This window comes from Papaver somniferum, chromosome 10 (genome assembly GCF_003573695.1).
Source record: "Papaver somniferum cultivar HN1 chromosome 10, ASM357369v1, whole genome shotgun sequence".
Lineage (NCBI taxonomy): Eukaryota > Viridiplantae > Streptophyta > Magnoliopsida > Ranunculales > Papaveraceae > Papaver > Papaver somniferum.
The window spans coordinates 148707398-148729410 of NC_039367.1; the positions used below are offsets into that span (position 1 = coordinate 148707398).

At 35.9% G+C, this 22013-nt stretch overlaps 2 protein-coding genes, 1 long non-coding RNA gene and 1 pseudogene across 3 annotated transcripts; 1 reads left to right on the forward strand and 3 right to left on the reverse strand.

The window, feature by feature from the left end:
- Positions 1-741: 741 nt before the first annotated feature.
- Positions 742-2691, reverse strand: LOC113315010 (zeatin O-glucosyltransferase-like). The gene has a single exon (XM_026563327.1). It carries the CDS (start codon positions 2306-2308, stop codon positions 917-919), a length of 1392 nt encoding a protein of 463 aa, XP_026419112.1. The 5' UTR covers positions 2309-2691; the 3' UTR covers positions 742-916.
- A 5726-nt stretch (positions 2692-8417) lies between these two features.
- Positions 8418-10710, reverse strand: LOC113316487. Its single transcript, XM_026564655.1, has 7 exons — positions 10623-10710; positions 10343-10460; positions 9928-10028; positions 9647-9814; positions 9327-9380; positions 9099-9236; positions 8418-8940 (listed from the first exon to the last, which is right to left on the reverse strand). Exons 1-7 carry the CDS (start codon positions 10677-10679, stop codon positions 8539-8541), a joined length of 1038 nt encoding a protein of 345 aa, XP_026420440.1. The 5' UTR covers positions 10680-10710; the 3' UTR covers positions 8418-8538.
- A 6316-nt stretch (positions 10711-17026) lies between these two features.
- LOC113315014 lies at positions 17027-20019 on the forward strand. Its single transcript, XR_003342669.1, has 2 exons — positions 17027-17100; positions 18174-20019. It is a non-coding gene; the product is annotated as an uncharacterized LOC113315014 (long non-coding RNA).
- An 8-nt stretch (positions 20020-20027) lies between these two features.
- LOC113315012 lies at positions 20028-21898 on the reverse strand (annotated as a pseudogene).
- Positions 21899-22013: the final 115 nt, after the last annotated feature.

The window sequence follows — 22013 nt, forward strand, 5'->3', positions numbered from 1 at the left end:
GTTGCTTAAAGGTAGGTGCTCCTGTCTTAGAAAGGAAAATGTGTCTATTCCTTTGGGGAAAGACTAATGGTGCTAGAGGAATGCATTGGGTTGGATGGGATCAGGTCATTGAGCCTTATAAGTTATAACCCAGGATGTCTATGAATTAAAAGTTTAAACATGACGAATTTAGCTCTACTGGCTAAATATGTCAATGGAGGTTTACAAAAGAAAAGGATGCATGGGCAAAGGTAAATATGTCAGGAATTCCGCCTAACTCCTGACTTCCTTCTTTTTAAACTTGTAGCTGGACTGACCAATTAGTCATTGCTGTTGGGTTTCTATCTCAAAGGTATTACGCAAAAGAATTATGAGCTAAAGGTTGGTGACGGTAAGGGGATATACCTTCAGAGACCGGTGGTGCAAAGGAGTGATATTGGCGAAGTAATTCCCCAACAAAGTCAGGTTGTCTAAAAAAATGGGGGCTCGATTCACTCTCATGTGAGTTCAGTTAAGGATGAATGTTGGAATCTGAAGCTTGGAAGAAATCTCGCTGATAATTAAGTTAAAGATTTTGCGTTGATGTTGGATTTTATTGCTGAACCTGCTACTGCTCTCGCATCATACATGCTTCCTTCTAGCTGCGCTTGGCTAGAGAACATGTTGGTTGAATCATCATCTTTGAATTGTCCTGCAAAATTCATACGGAACAATGCAGAGCCAGGGAGAATAAGCTTTTTTCTATGACAGGTATGGTTATGATTCTCTTAAGTTGTGTTTTTGGGTTCTTTATTCAACAAACACAACTAAAATACTGAACTTTATTTAAAATTATATTAAACCAGAACTCCAATAAAGAAGAACAGAATCTTTGTTACTTGATAGAAAAACATGTGAAAATCAAAACAATAGTTAAACCATGATTATCAACTCCTGTCTAAACTCTAGAGATGTGGGCGATAAAAGAATTGAATTCTGCAGTAGATTTTCCCTCTTTTGATGCAGATTCACGAATGGCAACTCCTAATTCCTCTGCGCGCTTCCTCATATCCTCCCCATCATCCGAAGCCATCAACTTCCTCAGGGCATCTTCAATCTCGGTTGGTGAAGCTACTTCCTTCCTATTTCCCCATTCTCTGGCAAGAACTCCAACCTCTAGAATCTCGGTAATCAACATTGTGTTTCTAGGTTGGTCAGAATGCATAGGCCAAGCTGCCATTGGGACACCCATGCTCAAACTTTCCATACAAGAGTTCCAACCACAATGGGTCAAGAATCCTCCAGTTGACGAGTGTCCCAAAATTTCAAGTTGTGGTGTCCAATCCCTTACTATCATTCCAACTCCTTTAACCCGCTCTTCGTAACCTTCAGGTAATTTGATTTGAATCTCTTCTTGATTAGCATAAACATCACTTAGATCTGCTTGTCTCAAGATCCAAATGAACTTTTGCTCACTCTTTTCAAGTCCAATTGCTATCGCTGTAATTTCTTCGTCTGATATTGATGTCATGGTCCCAAACGAAACATATAAAACTGAATTTGGAGATTGTTTGTCTAACCATTCCAAGCACCTATGGGCACTCTTTGAATTCACTGATGATAATGGGTTCAGTGGTCCAAATGCCCATCGCTTGTTGCCTGCCTTAAGAAATGGTTCTTGAGAAACTAAATCAATGAATTTACCTTCTATAGGATAGCATGTGTTATAGATTTCACCTACATGAAGATCTGAAAATTCCATATGCTTAGTAATGAAATTTATGAAGTCGTAAGTCATACAATCTTCAAATGATAACTGAAGCAAATCTTGATTTATACTTTCAATACCAGGAAATGAAGGTCTACCAAGAGCTTCCCATTTGAAAAACATAACACCAAAAGCTGAACAACTATTGAAAGAATAAGCTTCACCATTTGGGATTAATGTAGCTTCTTTTGCAGCAAAGCTCATGACATTATCATGAACAACAACAACGCGTCGACAGGTCAGTGAGAGCGAATGCAGCAGTTCAGCAAGCGGCCGTCGGAGATGATCCGTCGCTTCAAACATCGGTAGGAGATGACTAGGCCATTTATTCGCCGCATTTGTATCCGGTGGAGGTGTTGGGAATGACGGAATCAGAAAATCATGGAAATGAATGTTGGAGGTAGCAGATGGATCCCAACCGTGAATTCGGTTTTTCACTTGGTGATTGTGGGTCGCTGCACCAACGTAGTGAACAGGAATTTGACGGTCCGATACAAGGTGGGAAAAATGGAGTAAATGGTTCAGGTGACCTTGTGCTGGTAATGGAACTACAACCACCACAACTTGATGTTCTTGATCCATTTTAGATAACAACACTAGGATGAAAGAACAAAGAGGAGGTGATTTTTGAAACTTAATATGACACTGGAATTTTAGACTGGCTTAAGATACGATTGAAATACTTGATTCACAATTTTGCTGAGCAAGCTGCAGTTTCATTGATAATTTAATCATCCATTTTTCATTTATCATTCATGCGTACGTAAATTAGGAAGAAAAGGCCCGGTTTTGAAAGTTTGGCGCCCGAGCCTCAAAAATGATAGAGACGGACTTGCCTCCCTTTACGAAGTGGATTTGTAACTGGGACGATCTATTTGTTATTTGGCAGTCACTTTGAGTGATTGGTGTGAGTTTTCTTGGCCAAGTCTGTGTGTAGTTCTTCAGCCGTTCTTATTGCATCCATTGCATATTGCTGTAACATACTCATTCGTCTTGTTAATAATATACTTCTTTCATTTCAAAAATAAACAGTAACTTGAATGATGACAAGAAACTGAAACTCTTACGTACCGTTGCAAAAATAACATGAGAAATAAAGGAGCCCAATCACATGATATCTTTCATTCTTGGTTGAGACAACACGTTAAGCATACAGGGGGTTAGTCGTGGGAGAGTTCGAGAGATTTTAATGTATTTAAGTTTTCTCCTGTTAGTCCTGAGGGAGTTTGAGGGAATCTCTCCAAATCTCCGTTAGTCATTGGGGAGTTTAGAGGAGTCTCCTAAACTCTCTAGAAAACACCTGTTAGTCGCTGGGGAGTTTAAAAAAAAACTCTTGAACTCCCTGTTAGTCATAAAACCCTACAATACTAGGGAGTTGGTTGCTTTGGGGAGTTCGAAGGAGTTTTTAGTGTATTTTGGTCTCACAACAAATCTCTCAAAAGAGTAGAGATTTGGGAAGGAGTTTGGTGCGTAGAAAACCATAGGAGAAAGAAAAGGAAACGTTTTTTTCCAGGTATGTTTTTTTTCTTCTTTGATCTCCATGATTGTTTATAATAGTTTGATTTGTGTACTATTTTGATTGTTTTTCATATCTTTGATCACCATGATTGTTTATTTTGATGGTGTGTATAGTTTTTTTTTTTTGTGGGTACTCTCTCTCTGTCAAAATCCTAATTTGTGGTTCAAAAGATCTTGGTAAGAAATTGCATGATTTGATTATAATGATATATTTAAATTCAACCGTTGGAATATGATGAAATTTGAGTATGTCGTAGTTTACCTTGTTATAGAAGTACAGTAAAATTTTCACGCGGATCAAGTCACGTTTGCTACTGCAAAGCTTGCACAATATATGACTATGGTCTGTTGAGTTTAAATCCCGAATAGGAAACTGATTCCTATTTATCTCATTCTCCGCTTATCGGACAAAGCTGAAATTTTAGTATGATGTTTGTATATATGAAGGTTACCTACTGTAGAAATTTCATGAAGTTCTGATCACTTTAGGTACACCAAAGTGTGAGAAATCCGGAACTGAATTCTGTATGCACGTATTGAAAGTAGTCGGGTTCTGAGTAATGTATCTTTTTAATGAACCGTTGGAATGCTATGATTTTTGAGTGTGTTGTGGAATATTGAGTGTAAGTGTACCATAAAAATTTAAAGAGGATCAGGTAAGTATTAGTATTGCAAAGATTGGACAATCTGAAACTGTGTTTCGGTGAAACAGAATTCCTTTACAGCTATCTTCATAATTTGTTATGTCATCATGCATTAATTGGCTTGCTACTTTGCATGGGTGTCATTGAGAATCACTATCACTTGTTAAGTCATCTTATTTAGACACATACTTCTCTTTTATTCTATATGCCAAAGTTCAATACAGTGGCGTACTTCATTCCGTATTGGCGTGTTTTAGCCAATTCATATGGTGCTTTTGTTGCAAGGAGTTGCTAAGGGATTTTCTTTGATTAACAATTTGGCTAAGTATCTCTGCGTGTTAGTACTGTGTAATCTAGTATCACATTTTTTATCATGTTTACATTAGACTGTTTGGTGTTATTACTATCCTTGCTTTGTTAAGTTCTAGTATTAGTCTAAGTACTAATGTAGCTAACATGTCACACCATAGATGGAAAAATCCAGCCAACCTGCTGAAAACAACAAGAAGAAAAAGAATGTTAGGAAGAATAAGAATATGGAACCGGAAACGGAAGTGACTACGAATTACAAACAATGGACAACTCGAGAGACTGAGAAATTATTGGAACTGTTGGTAGAAGCTACACTTGAGAAGAAGAAAGACACTAGTGGATGTTTTACTAAGAGAATAGTGGAAGAGGAGATACTTCCAAAACTTAACCAAGCATGTGGTTGTGACAAATCTTTTGAGAATTATAAAGGGAAACATAGATGGCTGAAGACTAGATTTGGTCAATACCAGGATTTGTTTAAATCTTGTACTTCTGGATTCGGTTGGGATGATGCTAACAAGATGATTACTGGATCCGACGAGATGTGGAACAATTACTTTGAGGTATGTGTGTGTTACTTACTGAAAACTAAATTTGACATTTTTTTTCTTCTATTTTGTGCAGAGTTCTAATTCATGCTTTATCCTTTATTTATTTTTTGTATGTTAACAGAGCCATCCAAACCAAACTAACTTAAGGGAAGATAATGGTAAAGACTATGGTGACTTGCTTATTGTTTTTGGGAATAAATGTGCTTCTGGAAAAGTTACAGTTGATCTTACCCATGAGGGTACAAGTGCTAGAACCTGTGATAAGGAAGATGAACAAGATGATTACTTCGATGTTGATTATACTCAACGAGAGCAATATGATAATGCTTTTAACGTATCATACGTGGGATATGGCTTAGAGAAAAGTGATGAACAAGATAAAGATGAAACCCAAGATATGAACACAAAGAAAATTCCTGTCAGAAAAACGGCACCAAAGAAAAGACCAAGGTGTGAGATTGGTGACTCTTCTACATCAACTAATCCTACCGGGTAGTCTGATTATCTAGAGAAATTGGTTGCCAACAGTTCATCGATTGCTTCTTCTATTGATTCAATGCATGCTCTTATTGCGAAAGAGAAAGAAGACCGCAAAATTGAAAAAGAAATGCGCATAATTGATAAGGATAAGAAAGATAACCAAGTATGGGATCTTGTTTATGGCATGAATGAAATTTCTTTGGAAGATAAGCTGAAAGTAATTGAAATGCTGGACAACAATCACAAGAAGAACTTATTCATACGTTTTACTCCTGAAGAGAGAAAGTTGTGGATTGGTTCAAAGTTAAAATCATAAACCTGTCATCTTTGCAAGTTTCTATTAGGTTTAATGGGCTTTTAGAGTTACAACATTTGATCGTTTTTCTTCATAACTATTAGTATTTAATTTTTCTTTTCTCCTAGTTGAGAACTTATTGTTATGGATTGATTGCTACTAATTTTTATGGGTTGACATCTTTATGGTTATTATGATTGAATTTATGAACTTTATATTCTATATGCTTATTTTCTATATACATATACTTTTATGCTTTTGAAATAATGATAATTCTAATAAAAAAAAGTACTTTTATCATCTTTTTAGGTGAACATGTTTGATTTGGATTTATCTACTGATAATGAAGATGAAGCCTTTGATACAGAAGAAGAAAGCAGTGATGATGAAGAGGTAAGCAACAATAATGAATTTGAATTATCCATATTTTTTAATATACTTTCAGCGGTGCATTCATGGTTGATGGATATAATCAAGCAATTGCAATACAAACAAAGTCAGCGTATTGAAAGACCAATGAGATGCCCAGTTACTTTGTTTGGATATAACTATATAAGGAGAGTTTTGCGTCAAGACCCAGAAGACTTTCGAAGAAGTTATAGGATGTACCCTGATATTTTTCTAAAACTATGTTGTATCATTAGAGAAACTACATCATTATGTGATACAAGATGTGTTTCTATTGAAGAAATGCTTGGTACATTTTTAATCGTTGTTGGCCAAAGTTCACGATATTGCACAATACGTGACACATTTGGTCGCTCTCGGTGGACAGTTAGTAAAAACTTCAACAGGATGTTGCGAGATTTAAATTCTATAGCTCCGAGGATGATGGCTAAGCCAACAAGTGCAAATCCATTTAAAATTCGTGAGAGTACACGATTTTATTCTTACTTTAAGGATTGCATTGGAGCTATGGACGGTACACATATCCCAGCAATGGTAGAGAAAAGAAATGCAGCCGTTTATCGGAATCGACATGGAATTACATCTCAAAATGTGTTAGCGGTTTCCAACTTCGACTTGGAGTTCATATACGTGCTCAGTGGATGGGAAGGGTCTTCTCATGATTCGAAAATACTTAACGACGCAATGACAAAAAGAAATGGACTGAAAATACCGCAAGGTAATTTTACTTTTATCTAATGTGAAGTTTTGAGTTTTTTGGTTAAGTTATATTCGGGTTCTACTTGACGAAGTTTTCTTTTTGTGTTTTATTCAGGTAAATATTACTTGGGGGATGGTGGGTTTGCAAACCGACGATATTGTTTAACACCATTTTGTGGCCAACATTATCATTTGAAAGAATTTTCTGGTACGGGTAATCATGCGAAAAAGGCTGAAGAATTATTTAACATGCGTCATGCTTCTTTGAGGAATGTAGTTGAAATATTGTTCGGTGTTGTGAAGTCTCGTTTCTTGATCTTTAAGTCTCAACCTCCATTTCTGTATCACGTGCAAGCGGAGATAATGACAGCTTGTGCAGACCTACACAACTTCTTACGAAAAGAATGCCGTTCAGATGAGTTTCCGGTCGAGGAAGAGGAAGATATCCATCCATCAACGCTTGTAAATGACGATGAAATTTTGACACAACAAACTCAAGAACAACAACGTCAAGAAGCTAATGCATGGAGAAGAGTACAGCGGATGATATGTGGGAAAATTTTCGTGAACAAAGGGAGTTAGAATTGTATGGAGACCGTTAAATTGAAGGGAAAAAAAATTATCTCGTTGCACAAAATAACATACTATTGATACAGAGATATGATCATTTTCATTTATTTTTTTCTTTTGATTAAAGATCAATGTTATTTGCAAATAAGGGTTTATTGTTTCTTAAAAGAGAATGAGTTAGGAGTGAACTCTCTCAAACTCCCTCTAATAAACTCTCTCAAACTCCTTACACTCCCCCAAACTCCCTGAACTCAAAAACACAAAACTCTCTCAAACTCCCTACACTCTCTCAAACTCTCTCAAAATCCCTGAGATTTAAAATACACTCAACTCCCCCCAAATCACTCGAGGACTAACCCCCTGATAGTCTATTTTTGGAAATCATCTTAGGGCCTAGACCTTATTCAATTGATAGATGAGTTAATTTTGTTAACTCATCTGTTTTTTGGGCTTGGGCTCGGGTTTGCGGGTGTGTGTGAGTATGTGATTTTTGGACTTGGTCTCGGGTATGTGGTTGCGGGTGTCAAACCAGAACCTATGGCTTTTTGTCAGACTTAATTCGGATTTTTCTAGAAAAATATAATCATGGTTCTTTCCATTATCCTTTAATTCGGAAGATTTGAAATCTTATTTTGTGGGTATTTGAAATTACTTAATTACATGGGTGTTTGTAAATTTTTTTTAATGCAAAGTTGCTTTAGCTTTATCGCTTTCTGCTAATTATTAGGTGACTTAGAAGGAAAGAAACAATACAGTAGAACCTCTGTATAAGAATACTCTACAGGAGAATAAACTTCATATATGAATAAAACTTTCTGGTCCCGATTTGGCTTGATCTTTTTAAAACCTTTATATAAGAAAGAATAACCTCTCTATAAGAATATTTTTACCTAGTCCCAAAAATATTCTTATATAAAAGTTCTACATTATAACATATGGAGGAACCAGGAAGGAAGAAAACAAGGGATGAGTTTTTTTGTAAATTTTGACACATTCCGTAACATCCCAGCTTATTATTTATTTTTGTTCGCAAGTATTAATTTTTTGTAGTTGCTTGTGATTTTGATTTCCAATAAATTTTAATCATTCAACTTCAAGAAAAACAAAGAACAAACATAATCAACAGGTACTTGATTGTAAGGGTAATTTTGACCTCGTAACCATATCGACAATATTGTTGTCATTAAATTTTATTCATTATTTTCGTTCTCATTTGTTTCTAGTAAATAAACATTAAACTTTGTTGATACCACAAACTTTATAGGTGAAAACATCACATTTTCTACTATGCCATATATATAATCTAGCTTATAGCATATTAATGTTGATGAGAAATCAGAAACAATTACCACCAGGACCCCCAAATATCATAGAATTGTACCCATGTTTACGTCTTTTCCAATAGCCATATTTGCGAAAGATAATATCATAACAGTCGGATTTTGTATCAAGATCTTTCTTTATTACTGCAGAATTACCAAAGTAACTTGTGCCTCCGTTTTCCTCAAGGATTTGCAAATATCGCATAAAACCTGTTTCTTCCATTATATAAGCGTCTGTCGGTAAATGTCCATTTCCCATAGGTGGACTTGGTACATTAAGCTCTGCACCTGCTACTCCACCAAATCTAACTAGCGCGCCGTATGGAAGATGAGGGAAAAGCTCCTTTGGCCAATACCCGATGGGTGTTTTATCGTCATTTCCCATATAATACCACCAATTATGAGTCTTTTTATCCTGACATGGGTATATAAAGAAATGATATTAATCCCTTTCAATTTGAACGAGCATTAGTAAGGTGAACCAAATACGGAAACAACTTTGAACCAAAAAAATGTGGAAAAACTTATTATAAAAATGATTTTCTCCAAAATCCAATCGAATTAGTTAATTACCCGAAATACCCAAAAAAATATTTCCCCTCCAGAGCCGGGTGTGGGATTCAAAATTGTTCCAAATGGAACTCGGGTATGCACCTGCATAAAACCTGGGCAAAACATATTGAAGCAACCTGTATCTTTATATCCATCGGCCTATGAAGATACACATGACAATAAAAATTAATTAGTGTGTTTTCACGGGTTGGGATAATTCTTGCGATAAAAAGTGATACATAATCTTACTGTCCAATAGCCAAAGGTTCTCGTAAAATTGTCACCAAAAAATTCTGGAAATACCTATAAAAATTACAAGATTAAAGATCGCACTTAGTATCTGAAAATTATAACAAATCAATCAATATGTGGAAATGATTTGCGATACAAGCCTAATTTTTTCACGCACACCATGCACAAAATCTATCAACCATTTCCAAAGATTCACCCCAAACAGGTTATGCATTCACTAAAATTAGGCGCACTTTATACATTATATATATTTACATGGCGATACCTATTATATTATTAACATTATAAGTGATGATTGTTAATTAATAAGTACTTACAGCCCATCCGGTTTCTATGCTATTAGTTGCGTCCCTTGGCCCATTCTGAATCCACAACTGAGACGTACTAAATTGGTTCTGAGTTACATGTGGATTATGTATTCCAAAGCTAGCTTTAGCTCCATAATATTCGTTCTTTTCGTTATAAGGTGTTTCCACAGATACATACTATATCAAGATAGAATCAAAGAGAAGTTGTTAGTTCCCATTTTTCTAAAAGATAACGAATTAATTCTTAGTTAGCAGATATTTTAGAAGTAAAAAAGTCGAGGAATTCTTACGTGATGATACATGGGGTTTCTGGGGTAAGCTTTTCTCCTCCTTTTTATAAGACTAGAAAACATTAGTTCCCGCTTTGTGGTCCTTCGAATAGGGACTGTTCCTGTTGGGCACATAATTTCTTTATGAAGCTCATTAATCTGTATCAATGAATCCTTTGTGGCAGATGAACTTATCTTACTAATGTTTTCTTCCCGAACAAAATAACTTGGTTCCATCTGCATTATTTATTCATAATTTTTATTAAATGGTAATAGCAGTTGCATTTCGTTAAATCATTCCTATAAAAGCAATTTTCGGATTACAAATCTAATGCCATCATAAAATATGTGAACGATTATCTTATTCCTCATATGTAAATGGTTAATAAAAGGGTATGCAATACAATGCTGTGAGATATGGCTAAATATGTTATACCAATGTCATTATGTATGGGTAGATTGAGTACTTGGATCTTATGATCTTTAAGTAATGGATGGTCGAAAGCAGGTTGCTTATAGACGTCGATGCAATCTATAGTATCACCCAATTTAGTCTACAATATGTAAAAATAAAAATAAATAGTTAGAAAAAAGAAATCAAATGAAAACAACACATAATAAAGTGCGTACACGGTTGTTACGCTAAATTTAATGGTATTTAGACTTGTATTATGTAAATAAAACTATTCATTGGAGATAAGGAACAATTATCTTACGATTATCTTCTTCATTGGTGGTTTGTTAAGAATCTTGAGTTGTCTTTTAATCTCCATATCTTCTTTTTCCGATACCTTAGTATAGTTTTTTTCAGCTCCATATTTGGACAACACACTAAACCATAGAACAAGTATCATTAAAATCTCCACTAGACTGGATTTTAGACAAACCATATTTAATTAATTCTTGGTATAAGGGATGACTAATTAGTGTCTTATATATATGAAAATTCATATGTTGTAATTAACGAAGTTAGAGTTAAGATTATATTCATGCATCTGGATAATATTCTTTCTAAAGAATATCCATTAGGATTATGCTGTAATTACTAAGGACTATTTTAGGGAAATAACCATTATTACTCTATATCCATCATATTTAATGATCTCTTAGAGTTCTTTCCACGCAATAGAAATGGTGATTAATACGCTTGAGGAAAGGAGTCTTATTTTGTATGTACCCTCCGCCAAGTGTTCACGTGACATTTCATACTGATCACTTAATTCAATTTTGGAAGTTATATGTGGAGGGATGTGATTCTTAGCACATGTTACTAGTAAGACAATCTGTTACTTAACTAATCAAATCAAAGTGTCAAATTAACACTTTTTGAAATATAAGTATATATGCTCCGATAAAATTCTTCAAAATAATTATTCCAGATACAGTATTTACCTTTTTATATATTAATCAATCATAGCCCGTGATTAAGTCAAGCCCCACTACCCATTTCAAATTCGGCCAATAGAGTTTGGAGAGAATCTTTTAACCCGTAAATATATTATTTTGGCGAGGTGTAGTCAACTTTTTCTTGACAAACTTTATTTTAATTTTTATAATGGAAAAAGTGAATAAATAGCAACTTTTATTTTATTCCCAATTTAGTTTTAGAGAGTGTCTGAAGCGTGCGCCAAAAACTCGAAGCTACTACATACTCCCCAATTTTGCTTCTCACATTCCTCCCCCAATAGGTAGCATCAATACCCACCACCGATTTGCTTTGCCCCACCCCTAGAGAAAATAGGGGGCGACTATAATTTTCTATATGTGAGTATGGGGGCAAGTTCGGGGAGGATGTTTGGGGTATTAAGCATTTTCGCAAGAAATTCTGTATCTAACTAATATAAAGAGAAGAGTTATTTACGATCGGATTTGAAAATAGTTTGTACCTAAAATCACAGAAATAACCTTTCTTAACAATGATTATTACACAAAACTCCTCTTAATTCTTTTATTTTTTTCATGAAGATATCTTTTTTGTCTTCTTCTTCGTATCGTTAAACAAAAATCACCCTGTTATTGTTGTTTCTAATCATGATGATAACATTTATACTCTATGATTACCGGAACTTGAAGCACAATCCAAACCACTTAACCTATCAAGTAACGCAAAAAGTATTACCTACTGTCAATACCAATCAATCTTATTAAATCACGAACTCAAATTACTCAATATTATATATTATAGTACTAAGACAATTCGTAGCTAGATTAGAAATAAAAAACCACCATAATCAATGGATTAAAGGCGACAATTAAAGACAGAGAAAAAGAGAAGAGGAAAATACGGTGATAGGATGATAGCGGAGGCGTAAAAGACGTTAGGTTTTAGCTACATTCAAATGTTAGTTCCTTCATTGGGGTTGTGATGCCTCATGTGCATGGCACGCGTTCATACACTAGTATTATATAGGAAGAACTATAACTTTAGATTCAAAACAATCCAAAACCTTAACCTTACAATAACCCTAACTGCTGAATATGTAATAACTAACAACATGTTTGTTTAGGAAAATAGGAAGAGAAATAATCAAATTACAGGGTAATATATTTCCAAGAATTGCATTGCAGGAAATCCATTCCTTAACTGGAAATATGGTATTCGTTTCAGGTTTTCTAACAAAGGAATCATGACATAGGAATTTACAATACATTATGACTTTAAGAACCTCCAATAAATTTGAAAAACAACTTTCAGTTATTGATCTTTAAGCTCCTCAAATAAGTTGTAATAAGTTACAGATCAAGAGAAAGTTTTAGAAAATCCGACTGATTCTTAAACCCAATTGATTGAATCAAATCTGGATTGAGTGCTTATTGCTAAATCCTAATCATGATATATTAGTCATTTAAGGGTATATTAGTCTTTTACAGTTGTTTTCCCTCTAATCGAATTCCGTTACATTCGATCGACACTTCAATCCAAATTTGACTTTTGGAGGTAATCCAATTTCTAGAATAATCGAATTTTGAGATTTTATTGTGTGTTCGTTTCATAGAATTGGTCAGATTACCTTGTAATCGAATTACTAGATTTTTGTTTATCTTAAACGAACCGTTGTTTTATAAGTGAAATAGAAGCACTAAAACAAAAGGTAATTGTGGGTGTACACAAAATAGTTTGAGCCACCACTCCACTCTTTTACCAACAGAAAAAGGGTAATTTTGTTTTAAGTACTTAGGTTTTGTCCTACTTTAGAGTTTGGTCTAATATTTTTCCATCTTAGTGTTTGTGTAATACCGATATTCAGCAGTGGTTGGCCGAATGGAATATAAGTAATGACTTGTCCTTTCCTAATACCGAGGTCTTTTCAGCACAATTGGATCCAGAGTTGGCAGAAACCTCTGCATTTAAGCATGCTCGGGCGGGAGCAATCCAGGGATGGGTGACCTCCCGTGAAGTTACTGCTGGATGACCACAACGATGCCCGTTGAAAACCTCACACTGCCGGATGACCACAGTGTCTAAGTGGGGACAATATCGGTGGAGGGACGAGTCATTACAAATGGTATCAGAGCCGACGACGGTTCACCTTCCGAGGGTGGGAAGGTACGCTGGACGGGTTTGGTCCAGGTGCTTCTCATGAGGGGCAGGGAACGTCGGAGATCTGGGCTTGAGAATATATTCAGGAGCCGAGGACGGGTCCAATTTAAGGTGGTGGTATTGTAATACCCCGATATTGGGCGGTGGTTGGCTGAATGGAATATAAGTAATGACTTGTTCTTTCCTAATACCGAGGCCTTTTCAGCATAACTGGATCCAGAGTTGGCAGAAAACTTTGAAGTTAAACGTGCTCGGGCGGGAGCAATCCAGGAATGGGTGACCTCCCGGAAAGTTACTGCTGGATGATCGTAGCGATGCCCGTTGAAAATCCTACACTGCTGGATGACCGCAGTGGCTATGTGGGGACAATATCGGTGGAGGGACGAGTCATTACAGTTTGGTACTTGGAAATTATGTTGATTAGCGTTGACTTAATTAAGTTCTGACTTCTGTTCAATGATAGTTAAAAATATAAATAAAATTTAACTAATCGACGCCGTAAAAAAAATGGCTGTTACTTGACTTGGTTAAGACTTACAAAGAAGAACAACTTCTTCTTTTCAGTATTTTAGAGAAGAACAAACAACTTGCACAGAAGATCAAAAATTTCTTCTTGATCAATTCCAATCACAACCCTCCTTTCTGATCAAAAGGAAAAAACTACAAAACATCTTCTAATTTTGGGGATGTACAAAAATAACAATCCTCAAAGTTTCAGTTACCGAATTACAAACCCAGAAAACCTATCTTTGAATAATTAACACATTGTACACCCATAAATATCATGTATGTCGTTAAACAAAACAACCATCAACAACAGAAAGATTTAGTTTCTTATGGAAAAAAATAAACAAAAACTTAATTCATGGCATTAGATTCATTGTGTTTTTTCAATTTTCTACAAAACCTTAAATTGAATCTTGTTTTTTTTTCTTCAAATTTTGGTTAAAATTGAACTTTGATCATAACCCACTACCATTTAATCACAACACATTGAAACCCATCAACCAATTTTAAGAATACCCATCAACATCAATCTGTTCTCCATCTTAGACAACTTATCTTATATAAGTCTGATTCATATGATTTACATGGTTTTCAATCCACCATGATTCACATAAGTCTCTTTTTCAAAACTTCACAAAACTAAGATTCGTTCCAAAACCCAAACGCATTAAATACCCAAAATCAGAGCTCCTTGAACATGTAAATCATAGTAAAAAAACAAAAGATTTTTCGGTTTTGATTGAATTTAAAAGGATTAGCATTTTGGATTTGGGTAAAGCAAACCGAAGAAAATGAACTTGGGTACAAAAGAGGTGGCGATCTTTTTAAAATTTGGGGGGTTCTGTCTGCATGTAAAGGTTTAAAAGTAAAAAAGGGAGATCAATAAAGAAAACAAGTTTTATAATCTAATAAGTCGTTACTTATTTATATGGGCGGAGAACTAGTCTGGATCGTCCTTTTATATGAGGCTTAAGAACACAGTTAGCCATTGTTACTAAAAATTAATATATTCATCTTTGCTAGACACACTAAGTATTTTTCACCGAAAAATACACCGACTGAGATAAAGCCGCTGGGGCCCACCAGGAGAAAAATAGGGGTGGTGTTTTTATTCAGCTAAGCCCACCGCAACTGTTTCAGTGAGTGTGATTCACGAGATTTCAATCCATGTGAATCTATACTTGTTTAAATATATTCAGCTTTGCTAAACACAACGGGTATTTGTCACCGAAAATACACCGACTCAGAGAAAGCCACCAGAAGAAAAATAGAGGTGATTTTTTTTTTGTTCATCGTAAGGCCCAACGCAACTGTCTCAGTCGTTGTGATTCACGAGATTTCGATCCCGTTAGGTCTATACTTGTTCTAATACACGATTGAGAGACAGCCGCTCAGCCCACCAGGAGAAAAATAAGGGTGGTGTTTTTTATTTTCGGTAATTACGTACAAGTAACTAAAAAAAAACATACAAGTAACTAAAAGTTTGACACACCATTAACAAATATGTATCACCTCTTGATTTGGGGCCCTGAAAAATAATTAGGGGCCCCTAGCTACATGACAAAAAAGGTCATGAAATAGTAATTGATGGTTATCCCTTATCACATTTTTTTAAAATGGCTAAACTACCCCCAAATCATTAGTGGTAATTGAATTGATTAGTTGTAAATTAGTTTAGTTAGATTAAAATCATATTTAGGGATAAAAATTTGATAAAAGAAAAATTGTGTTTTTGTGTTATGGAGAAGGAGGTGAGTTTTTGGGGGAAAACTTAGGGTTATTTGAAATGAGTGATTCTAGTGGAGGAAGTGATGTTGGTGAAGGTTTAAATAACATACATGATTGTGTTGATGGTGAGATTGTCTCAACTAATCCTATGGATTGGATGTTTGATGAAGAGATGTTAATAGAGGAAGCTTTGACAAATGATGCAAATGAAGATTCTATTGCTCAAAATGAAGGAACCAATCCTCCATATGAAGAACCCGAAGCTCAAAACAATCAGGTAAATTTCCTATGCTCTTCAAATTGCATGAATGGTGCTCCAAGTGGTCGATTCATGGACACCATGCAACTACTCAGAGTGAGGGTCGTTAGGTCGAGAGGGTAATAAACCAACGACCCTGATGACTCGTCAATGATTTGTCACAACAGTTGACGACTCCAGCATGCAACTTTTACAAGTTATGAAAAATTGTCAACCAAGTGTGATACCATTGACGACTCCAGCTAGTGAGGTCATGTAGAGTCGTTAACTTAATATGTTTAGAACCCGACGACTCTAAAAAGTTCAGGGGTCGTTAGAAAAAAAGAAGAAGCTAAAACGACCCTTAGAAATAATTGACGACTATGATTATTCATTGACAATTCTCAAAGTAAAATTGAGGATTCAATTGCTTTCTATTGACGACCCTTACACTTTTGTTGACAGAGGAGTTGTATATGAAGGGTACTGAGTCGTTAATTTCATAAATTGGTCGTCAACATAGGATCGTTAACACATTATTAATTAATTGACGACCCTTTCATTTTTCAAACAGAGAGGTGCTTTGGCATAAACAGATTCGTTGATGATTAAAAAGGGTTGTTGAAAGAATTGTTTTCACCTACACCTAATGGTTAACGACTTATCATGAATGAAACATGCAGTTCAAGAATCGTTAAGAAAAAAAACTTCGTAACCAACGACTCAAAACTAGGGAAAAAATTGTTCGTAGGGTCGTTTTCACCTCCACCCTAATGGTTAACGATTTTTCATAAATTCCACATGCAGATCAAAAATCGTTAAGCAACAAAACTTCGATGTTAACGACCTTTTTTCTGAAACTGCAATTATAAATCAGATGAATTTTTTTTTCTCCACGATCGTTAATGGAGAAAATGGGGACGATAGGGAGAGGGAGGGGAGGAGAAGAAGAAGAGCTTTGGGTTGGAACGAAAATTGGGGACCTATCTTAAGTGGTAATAGGATTTTATGGTTAGTTTTTAGAGAAGGGTAAAATGGTATTTTCACAGGTTTAGTTAGTGTTGTCTTCCCAGGTCCTCCGATGGTGGTGAATGGATGGGCGAACTGGAAAGAGTACATTTGCTCAAACACAATATTATCTCATCTTCGATGAAGATAAAGCACAGAACATCTACTACAGGTAACGTTTTTGTATTTTGTTTGTGTAGTTTGGGTTCCTTTTTTGTGTATGGGTATGGTTGTGATCTCAATCAGTGATTTTTAGTTCTGTTTTTTCTAATTACTGATTAAGAATCTGAATTGTGTTGTCTGCAAACCCTAGATTTTCTTGGTATGATAGAATTTAGAAACCATAGGTAAAGAAATGGAATCCTTCCTTATAGTCAGATTTCCAACTGGACCTGAAGGAAAATTTAGTTAGGATTTTTTTGTTGTGGTGTGGAATTTTGGATCTAGGTCACTTGTACTAGTATAATTAGAGGGTTTTGTATGCAGGAACTTATAGGTCCTTCCTTTAGACTGTTTCAGGAAATGACTGAGAATGGATATTTAATATTAGATGGGTAGTTGGACGGATGGATTCCAGTATCTAACATTATACTTGCAGCAAACTAAGTGTTTACTGTGTGTGCAACTTAGAAATCAATTGGTAAAGTTATCTGAACAGTTAATGGTTATATGTTATTGCGAATCATCCACAACCACAAGTTGTATAACTTAGGTTTCTGTGGATTGTTATGCGCTAGTTATACCTAATGTAACTAGGTCGATCCGAGCAGATTGAAGACGTCTGAGTTTGATGATACAGCTTTGTCTAGTAGAGTTGATGACGAGAGTGAGTTTCGATATTCCCTCGGTATTTGACAACGAGAATAAACATAGAGCAGGTTCGAACTCTCCAAACAAATCAGAGATTTGAGTGCTCTTTAACAAGTTCGATGGTGGACTAAACTGTTACTCATCTTCTAAGCATTCTAAGGTGGCTAGGAGTTCTAGATGATGCCGGGAATGCTCACTTGAATGTATGGGGACTAATCTGTGCTGTAAAGAGGTCTGCAGTTAGCTATCTTATTCAATTGCCAAAAGAAAATTTCTTTTGTCTTCAGAAGATGAAGGTAGAGATGGTAACTGATTATTATGAGTATTTGTGGTATCAAAATTGTGAATGGGTTTGGAAATCTGTTTTTTTTTTTAAAAGCAGGATTCTGGTAATTTGGAGGTTTGCTGACTTTATTCTAAGCAATGTTTCTCCAGGTACTTACTCGATATCTGTGGAAGTAACATATTATAGATGATAGTTTGTATTGGTTCTTGACTGTAATTTATGGAATGAGTTACTTGATGAAGGAATGAGTGAAGGAAATTTTTGGGTCAGTGGAAACCAAGTTATAGTTGTATCGACTGCGTTAAAGAATTTGGAGTTAGCTGACCAGCAGGGAACTCTCTCTCAGCTGATGAAACAGTGGAGAAGGCATCTATAAAAGCTGAGCTGGGAACCTAATATTGCCAAGGGAAAGGGAGCTTAGGCAGAAGTCGTGGCAGATTGTGCTATAAAATTAAGTGACAAAAACATAAAGTACTTTCATTGGTGCACAAGCTTCAGAGATGCAAGTTCTCTGTTTGAAGGACAGTGATGGTCATAAATTGAGAGGAAGGGAAGACTTGAAATAAAAAATTTCGTACCTTCTATTGCAATTTATATAAAGAAGAAACTTGTGAGATGGTAAAGCTCTATGTGGGAAAGCTTTTGACAGAATTTGTTGGAGTTATCCAGATTCTATTCTTTCTTCTATGGGTTTTGCTGTTTTGGTGTAAATCGGAGGGTATGAATTCGTCAAGGCATTGGTGCAGGCTCTTTCTCTACTGTCACCTTTGCTGTTCAGGAGAAAAGTTATGTGTTAATTTAAAGCTAAAAAGAGAAAGGTTATGTCAGGTTTTGATTACCTGATGATACGACGGTTTTCATAAATGCGTGATGATCAGCAATCTCCAATCTCTATGGCTTACCGAAGTGGTTTTTGTAAATGCTTCCAAGACTAGGCTGGTGGGGTAGGAGATATACCAGACCCACATATCTGGAAAAGTAGGCTTGGTTCTGCAGTGGATTAGGTTCTTATTTCCTATCTCAGTCTTCTTCTTGGGACCTGACAACGGTTTAAAAGAATCTGGAATCCAGTTATTGTCAGGTTTGAGAAAGGATTTATCTCTGGAAAATATAATGGATATTGAAAGCTGGGAGATTGGTTCTTATAGTATCATTATTGGCGGGCCTTCCTAATCATTTCCTTTCTCTTATGGTTGCTCAAAAGCAGGTGATATCCTGTCTTAGAAAGGAAAATGCGTCTATTCCTTTGGGGAAAGACTAATCGTGCTATAGGAATGCATTGGGTCAGATGGGATCAGCTCATTGAGCCTTATAAGGTACTCCCTCCGTTTCAAAATTTACACACAAACCTTCCTATTATTTTGAAACGGAGGGAGTATAACCCAGGATGTCTGTGAATTAAAAGTTAAAACATGACGAATTTAGTTCTACTGGCTAAATATGCCAATGGAGGTTTACAAAAGTAAAGGATGCATGGGTAAAGGTAATATGTCAGGAATTTAGCCTAAATTCTGACTTCCTTGCTTTTTAAACTTGTAGCTGGAAGCCTGGACCAATAAGTCATTGCTGTTGGGTTTCTATCTCAAAGGTATTTGGTATTACACAAAAAAATTATGAGCTAAAGGTTGGTGATGGTAAGGGGATATACCTTCGGAGACCAGTGGTGCAAAGGGGGCTCGATTCACTCTCATGTGAGTTCAGTTGAGGATGAATGTTGGAACCTGAAGCTTCAAAAATCTCACTGATAATGAAGTTAAAGAAGCTGGGTTGATGTTGGATGTTATTGCTGAACCTGCTACTGCTCTCGCATGATACATGCTTCCTTCTAGCTGCGCTTGTTCATCATTGTCAACTAAGAATTTTATGGTGATCTTGCTATATGTCACTGGCTTCTGCTAGAGAACATGCTGGTTGAATCATCACCTTTGAATTGTCCTGCAAAATTCATACGGAACAATACAGAGCCAGGGAGAATAAGCTTTTTTCTATGACAGGTATGGCTATGATTCTCTTAAGTTGTGTTTTAGGAGTTCTTTTTTTTTCCAATCAATCACAACTAAAATACTGAACTTCTTTTACAATTATAATAAACCAGAACTCCAATAAAGAAAAACAGAATCTTCGTTAGTTGATAGAAAAACAACATGTGAAAACCAAAACAGTAGTTAAACCATGATTATCAACTCCTGTCTAAACTCTAGATATGTGGGCGATAAAAGAATTGAATTCTGCAGTAGACTTTCCCTCTTTTGATGCAGATTCACGAATGGCAACTCCTAATTCCTCTGCGCGCTTCCTCATATCCTTCCCATCATCCGAAGCCATCAATTTCCTCACGGCATCTTCAATCTCGGTTGGTGAAGCTACTTCCTTCCTATTTCCCCATTCTCTGGCAACAACTCCAACCTTTAGAATCTCGGTAATCAACATTGTGTTTCTAGGTTGGTCAGCATAGGCCAAGCTGCCATTGGGACACCCATGCTAAAACTTTCCATACAAGAGTTCCAACCACAATGGCTCAAGAATCCTCCAGTTGACGAGTGTCCCAAAATTTCAAGTTGTGGTGCCCAATCCCTTACTATCATCCCAACTCCTTTAACCCGCTCTTCGTAACCTTCAGGTAATTTGATTTGAATCTCTTCTTGATTAGCATAAACATCACTTAGATCTGCTTGTCTCAAGATCCAAATGAACTTTTGCTCACTTTTTTCAAGTCCAATTGCTATCGCTGTAATTTCTTCGTCTGATATTGATGTCATGGTCCCAAATGAAACATATAAAACTGAATTTGGAGATTGTTTGTCTAACCATTCCAAGCACCTACGGGCACTCTTTGAATTCACTGATAATGGGTTCAGTGGTCCAAATGCCCATTGCTTATTGCCTGCCTTAAGAAATGGTTCTTGAGAAGCTAAATCAATGAACTTACCTTCAATAGGATAGCATGTGTTATAGATTTCACCTACATGAAGATCTGAAAATTCCATATGCTTAGCAAGGAAAATCGTGAAGTCATAAGTCAAACAATCTACGAATGATAACTGAAGAAAATCCTGATTTATACTTTCAATACCAGGAAAAGAAGGTCTACCAAGAGCTTCCCATCTGAAAAGCATAACACCAAAAGCTGAACAACTATTGAAAGAATAAGCTTCACTATTCGGAATTAATGTAGCTTCTTTGGCAGCAACGGTCATGACATTATCATGAACAACAACAACGCGTCGAGATGTCGGGGAGAGCGAACGCAATAGTTCAGCAAGAGGCTCACGGAGATGAGCTGTCGCTTCAAACATTGGTAGGAGATGACTAGGCCATTTATTTGATGCATTTGTATCCGGTGGAGGTGTTGGGAACGATGGAATCGGAAAATCATGGAAATGAATGTTGGAGGTAGCTGAAGGATCCCAACCGTGAACTCGATTCTTTACTTGGTGATTGTGGGTCGCTGCACCAACGTAATGAACAGGAATTTGACGGTCTGATACAAGGTGGGAAAAATGGAGTAATTGGTTCAGGTGACCTTGTGCTGGTAATGGAACTACAACCACCACCACTTGATGCTCTTGATCCATTTTCTAGGATGAAAGAACAAAGAGGTGATTCTGAAACTTAATATGACTCTGAAATTTTAGACTGGCTTAGGATCTATCATCGGTTTTAGGATTTTTATTTCATTACATATAAATGGAGGATGAGCTGAGCAAATGCTAATTTCATTGATTATTTATTTGTAACCAGATCCAGAAGGTGTGTTACATGTGGACTTGAAGATAGAAAATTAACAAATAATTTTTTTATTTTTTTTGGGATAATGGATATACATAAAGAATTCATTTTTCAGATAAAAGATTTATGGGAAGCTTCCAAATTTGTCAGTTGAAATTTGAAAATTAAATTTTTTCTTGGATTCCTAGTAACTTTAATAGAAGATGAGGTTGTTGGCAAATGTTAATAGACTGCTATATCATTTTAGTATTTGTTTACAT